This window comes from Sciurus carolinensis, chromosome 11, assembly GCF_902686445.1.
Source record: "Sciurus carolinensis chromosome 11, mSciCar1.2, whole genome shotgun sequence".
In the NCBI taxonomy this organism is placed as follows: domain Eukaryota; kingdom Metazoa; phylum Chordata; class Mammalia; order Rodentia; family Sciuridae; genus Sciurus; species Sciurus carolinensis.
This window is the reverse complement of record NC_062223.1, coordinates 71843133-71850255: the sequence shown is the minus strand read 5'-3', so window position 1 is coordinate 71850255 and position 7123 is coordinate 71843133. Positions and strand designations below refer to the sequence as shown.

Here is a 7123-nt window from a genome sequence, read left to right as displayed (position 1 = left end):
AGTCAGGGGAGTGAATGGAATCACAATTGTGAAAGATACTGGATGAGTAAGACTTGTCATGGACAGACTGCTACTTAAGAGCATGGAAGGAAGACAGGGTAAACAAACTTCAGTGAGCATCTGAGGGTTAGACGAAGAACAGGAAAGAGAAGTATTTTAAACACAAGAGAGAAGAGCACTTCATGAAGATGAGAAGGATGTTAACAGCTTATTCCTGGTTGTAGCCTAAATACCTTGAAATTCTTAATTATTTCCTATGTTCAGACAGTAGAGAAAATGCAGAAAATGTGAAGTTCAGTTTGACCATAGTTGAAAGATGATAACACTGTAAAGGTATGTTAATTAGTGTTAGAATCTTCAGTGTGATTTTATGAAATATCTACTTTTTTCCCTAGGACATGGGGCACTATGACCATTTTCATTCTCATGGATCAGAGGTCAGCTAACTTTTTTTCATAAGGGAAAAGAGAATAAAAATTTTTGACTTTGCCAGGCATACAGTCTCACTCATAAATACTACTGCTGTGTAGAGCCAAAACAAGTGCAGACAATACATAAATTAACGGTAATGATTTTGTACCAATAAATCTTTATTACAACATTTGTGAATACACAAACGGTATGACTTTACTTCATGTAGAACCAGAGAAACAATAGTCGTACTCCATTTGTGTACAATGACTCAAAATAAAAAATAAAAAATAAATAAGTAGTGGGCCAAATTTTATCCATGGACCAAAGTTTGCAACCACAGAAGATGAAGATTTCACTTGCTTCTGTAATTACTCTGACTTTTTGAAAAATTATCTGAACATAAAACAGCAAAGAAAAGTTATCTTAAACTTTAAGCCTAGAAATATTTTTCTACATTGATAAGAGAATTACTAGAAATTTCTCATTTGCTGAGTTTAATTATGACAAGATTACTCAGGTTATTGAGAGTTAATTCATTTTAACAATGTTAGTGGGCAAATTGAAATTCCTACACCAAAGCTAGTTAGTTTAGAACCTTAAGGGAACTATACTATTTTCCAAAGTTAATTTTTTTTTCTTTTTAGTTTCTATAGTTTCATGATAATTGTACATAATGTTAGGATTCATTTTGACACTAATATAAATGCATGGAGTCTTGTTTGCTCCGCTTCACTTCTTAGTACTTGCCCTTTTATTTCCCTCCTCCTTCCCCTGTTCTCTTTTCCCTACCTTACTGATCTTTCTATTTATTTACATTTTTAAAAATTAGTATCATGTGCCATAATGGTGAGATTCACTGAAAATACTCATATAAGTACTTTGGAAAGTTAGGTCAGATTCATTCTACTGTTCTTCCCTTATCCCACCCATCCTCCCTCCCCCTCAATTCCCTTCTTTCAAAGCTAACATTTTTAGAAAATAGATTTCTTGTAATAAATATAGCTGTACAGTTAAAAGTAACAACCACTTGTTACAAAGCTGCATATCATAGAAGAGGACATGAATTTAAAGTCATAAAGAGCTGTGAAAATATACAATGAAACTGAAACATAAACCTTGCTCCTTTGCTAATTTTTTCCATTATGTTATTTTTCATAATCATTTATTTTATTTTTTAACTATTTTCTTTATTTGTTCTAATTATACATGACAGTAGAATGCATATTGACACATCATAATAAGTGGAGTCTCCCTTCTCATTCTTCTGGTTGTACATGATGTAGAGTTACACAAGTCATGTAATCATATATGCACATAGGGTGAGTGTTCAATTCTTTCCACTATCCTTCCTAACCCAATACACCCTCTCCTCCTTCAGTCCCCTCTGTCTACTCCAAAATATGTCTATTCTCCCCCCTTATTGTGAATTAGCATCTGTATATCAGAGAAAACTTTGACCCTTTGTTCTTTGGGATTAGCTTAATTTACATAGCACGATATTGTCCAGTTCCATTCATTTACTGGCAAATGCCATAATTTCATTCTTCTATAAGGCTCAGTAATATTTCATTATGTATATATACCACAAACTGTTTACCCATTCATCTGTTGAAGGGCACCTAGGTTGTTTCCACAGTCTAGATATTGTGCATTGAATTGCCATTAATATTAATGTGGATGCACCCACTGTAGTATGCTGATTTTAACTCTGTAGGGTATAAACCTAGGAGTGGGATGACTGGATCAAATGCAAGTTCCATTCCAAGTTTTCTGAGGAATATTCATACTGCTTTCCATAATGGTTGCACCAATTTGCGGTCCCACCAACAATGTATGAGTGTACCTTTTCTTCCACATCCTCACCATCATTTATTTTTGTTTCATTGTGTTCTTAATCCCACAAAATTGAGTATTCCTTATTCCTTCTTATTGAACTGATACGGAAAAATAATGCAGCTCTATAATTTTTTTTCTGCTAAGTTCTTTCTGCAGCTTCCTCACTAATATAACTAATATTATTGGAATATACAACCTGTATCTTATTTCATCTTCCTAAATAGCCTAGAGAAATTAGATAGCTTAAGCTAATAATTGCATTACACCATTAGGAGATATTAAGATATAAGCAATTATGGTTGGTATTTCTTGAAGTATTTAGATTGAAGGAAGCATGAAAACTAGAAAACCATGCAGGACAATTTGGTAATAGCTCACAAGAATCAAGTTAGTCAGGTGTTCATATCATTAAAAATAAAAATAGGTAATACATAGATACAAATAGGAAATTTCAAAAATCAAACCAACAAGGCATAGTAACTATACCTGGAATGGCCCAAGATGTGGAACTGCTCATGGTATATCACTGCCTAGATACAGCTAGCCCATTCTCTATCTATACCTCACCCATAACCCAGAGCCCATCACAGAACACACCTTGTCAAGTTTCTAATGATGGCCTACCTAGGCTTATTTGCACACAACAAAGCACCACATCATTTTACACTTGCCTCCATGCCACAGGCAAAGTCACAGCCCAGAGTAGAACACAAGGCACCAGACTCAATTATAGTAAAGTAGCCGCCATCCAACTTAGACATATTGTTCTCCATCACTATCAGAAACTAGCTGCAGAATTAATGCAAACTGGATGTTCTCAGGTTGAGGCAAGTATTCAGCCTTGGTCTTGCTCTAACTTTTAAAAAGAGAGACATTGCCATTGCCACTTCCCAGGTGATTTGAAGGTATCATCCATTAACATATGTGGCATGAAGAAGATAGACTAGAAGATCATAAATTATAAAAAGCATCTGGAAAATATCTGGGAGCATCTAGTGGTTTCTGTTCAGCTAAAGAATGTAATGTGGAGAAAGATGAAATTGATCAGTTCTAGGAAGAAGCATTGTTTGCTTGCAGTTATGTTATAGCCTCTAATTATGTCAAAATTTCTTAATTTCAACCCATAGTTTATATCTAACCATCGGTTTTCCAATCCTCCACTTTTATTGGATTTTCTCCCACACAGCATCTTCTTAATTTCTCATTAATACTTTGCAAGAATGTGTCATTACCCTGAACCACCTGATGGGCTGAGTTATCATCATCACCTCAATCACAGTGTCACAGTCTGATGATATTTTACATATTACATTTACATTTTACGTCAGTTATTCTTTACATCCTCATTAATAATTAATAATTAAAATTAACAGTGAATATTTGCTAATTGAATACCTATGCAGTTTCTTCCAGAGAGTCTGAAGGGGAAAAAGACATGAAAAATTCAGGATTATTGTTATATTTATAAATTTTCCACATGATTTTCTATAAACATGAGAGAAATATTTCAAAGTGAAAGTATCTGTTAACTGTACTGATATTCCCTTTCTAGGTATCCTCTACTGTGTTGTGGAATTAAAGAATGGATTTTCTGTTTCTCCAAGAAATAAGCAACATGCTATGACGGAAGTCAGGGTCTGTCACTGGAAGCAAGAAAACTCCCGTCAGAAATGTGTCTGTAACCAGTTGCCACCAACATGCTTCTTATCAACAACAACACGGCTCCACCCTTCCTCCTTTCTTCTGATGGGCATCCCAGGGCTGGAAGATGTGCACATCTGGATGGGCTTCCCCTTCTTGGCAGTGTACCTAATAGCCCTCCTGGGGAACATCATTATCCTGTTTGTGATTCAGACTGTGCGCAGCCTCCACCAACCAATGTTCTACTTCCTGGCCATGTTGGCCTGCACTGATCTGGGCTTGTCCACAGCCACCATCCCCAAGATGCTGGGCATTTTCTGGTTCAACCTCAGAGAGATTGTGTTTGGTGCCTGCATCACACAGATGTACACCATCCACATATGCACAGGCCTGGAATCTGTGGTGCTGACAGTCATGGCCATAGATCGCTATATTGCCATCTGCAACCCCCTGAGATACAGCATGATCCTAACCCACAAGGTGATAGCCATTCTGGGCACAGACATCATCGTCAGGACTTTGGTGTTCGTGACTCCTTTCATATTTCTTATCCTGAGATTACCTTTCTGTGGTGTCCGGATTATCCCCCATACCTACTGTGAACACATGGGTTTGGCAAAGTTAGCTTGTGCCAGTATTAGGGTCAATGTTATTTATGGCTTAATCGCTTTCTCAGTGGGATACATTGACCTTTCTGTGATTGGATTTTCCTATCTGCGAATTCTCCAAGCTGTCTTCCATCTCCCGTCCTGGGATACCCGGATGAAGGCACTCAGCACCTGCGGCTCCCACGTCTGTGTCATGTTGGCCTTCTACCTGCCAGCCCTCTTTTCATTCATGACACACCGCTTTGGCCACAATATCCCTCACTATATTCACATACTTTTGGCAAATCTCTATGTGGTTGTTCCCCCTGCCCTTAACCCTGTGATCTATGGGGTCAGGACAAAACAGATAAGAGAGCAAGTACTAAGGATGCTAAATCCTAAAAGCCATTGACATTTGGCCCCAAGAGGACCGTCCACAGTAGTCCAATAAGTCAATAATGAGATCCCGCCAGACATAAAAATTAGAAATATTTTTGTTCAACTTCCATAATAAATCAATAATGAGATCAAAAATAAATAAAAGAAACATTTTGTTTAACTCCTCTGACATTCCCATACAAGCCAATCATATTATGTGTCCCTCCATGGCTCATAATTCCAGTATACCAGGCATAGAACAGAGATTCCACAACAACCTCTTTACTCTAGTCCATGAAAAACAAAATAAGGCTCATATTTAAACCTACTGATATCTCAGAATTCCTCAAAGGAGAAAGAGGTTTTGCTAACACGTGCTGCACCAACACATGCCTTGAATAACTTCCTGCCACATGGAGATTCTTCTCCATTCACATGTCAGAAGCTCAAGTTCATGAGTAGAAAAATGACGTGGGATTTCAAGAAAACCAATCAGAATATAGTGGCCAGAGAAATTACCTGAGATTCATAAAATACACATTTAAATTTAGGCTCTGGTCTTATCTAGAAGGTTGACCTGAGAATTACACTTAAAACTCTTTAAGCATCAATATCCCTGTCCATAAAATGTTACAAAACAATTGCAATTTGGTAATATGAACTTGAGAATACTGTAGTGAACATCTTCACAGCTTGCAAAACATTAGAGGATTTGAGAAAAAGATAACCTACTAGTATAGTGTTCCTTCCTTCTAGCATTCCTTCTAGACTTGACTTACTAAATCCAACACTAGTGCACAGTCCCTAGTCTAGCACAGGGGTCTTTGTGGACCTCGCAGCCCTTACCTCCGAGAGACTCTCAGTCAGGGGCTTGCAGGCCTCAAGAGTTTAGAGGGCTCTATCTGGGCTTGAGGGCTCAGAGAAAACCCTCATCTCACAGTCCTTGGTGAGATGAGCTTCGAAAGAGACTGTAATCATGGCTGCTACAAGAACATAAAGTTACTCTCACTATGATGTGAAAACTTAATAAAACCATTAATTTATTTGGGGATTCTAGGAGCTGCAAAAACATGAAACTGACATCTAATTGGAAATAAGATCCTGGTTGAAACTCAGGATAGGTTGAGCAGGAATACACAGAGAATGGGGCTAAGAGAAAATAATGTAAACAGAAAAAGGAGAAAGTGAAGTTTGAAGAAATGGAAACTTATAAAAAGACAGGAAAAAAATATCCAGGAAATATTACCATTTTCAGTGCTGGGTATCAAACCCAGGGCTTCACACATCTCAGGCAAGGTCTCATCCCTAGCCCCACATTTTCTAAATGGAAATTTTGAAATAACAGAAAGAAGAGCTCAAAAGATTAGACAGATAACAGAACAAAGAATGAAGATGACAGAAGAGTCATTTCATATTGTCTTCCAAATAAAATAGCATGCCAACATAGCTTTGCTTTTTTTAATTGTTTGTTACATATTAATTACACCAAAGAGTAGGTTTCATTGTGGCATATTAACACATGTATAAAACATAATTTGAGTTTCCTACACTACATTAGCTGTTCCACAGAAATAAAAAGTTTGAAATATTCAAAGTCAGTCTCAAAAACTGACATCATTCTTATGGCAAAATCAGAAAATAAAGAAGAAAAAAGCAGAAGAATGAAAATATGAAATTCTCAGGAGAAAAAGAGACATAGGTTAACCCCTCATTCAACTGTAGATAAAGTTATAAACTTGAAAAATAAATTTGCCTTATTTTTATTAATTCCAATTTTTATTTTTAATTACCACCTCAATTTTACATGTTTTTGGATTACAATATGGTATTTCAATACAAGTTTGTATTTTCTAATGATTAGATCAGGGTAACTGATATATCCATAATCTCATTTATCATTTCTTTGTATTGGTAACATTCAAAATCTTCTCTACTAGCTGTTTTTAATATACAATTAAATGTTGTCACCATAGTTACCTTACTCTGCTGGAGGTCATTAGACATCATTCCTTTATACAATTAGACACCTGTACTTTTTAATTATCCTCTATCCATCTTCCCCAGTCTCCACACTTCCCAGTCTCTGCTAAGCACTATTCCACTTTCTACTCTCTATTTCTATTAGGTCAACATTTTTTATCTTCACATATAAGGAAGAGCATATAATATATGTCTTTCTGCACCTGGTTTATTTCACTTAATATTATTCCTCCAGTTGCTGCAAATGATAGAATTTCATTATTTTAATGACTCAATAATATTCCTTT

At 36.3% G+C, this 7123-nt stretch overlaps 1 protein-coding gene across 1 annotated transcript; it reads left to right on the top strand.

Moving 5' to 3' along the window:
• Positions 1–3870: 3870 nt before the first annotated feature.
• LOC124959531 (olfactory receptor 52E5-like) lies at positions 3871–4890 on the top strand. Its single transcript, XM_047517946.1, has one exon. It carries the CDS (start codon positions 3871–3873, stop codon positions 4888–4890), a length of 1020 nt encoding a protein of 339 aa, XP_047373902.1.
• The last annotated feature ends 2233 nt before the right edge of the window (positions 4891–7123 follow it).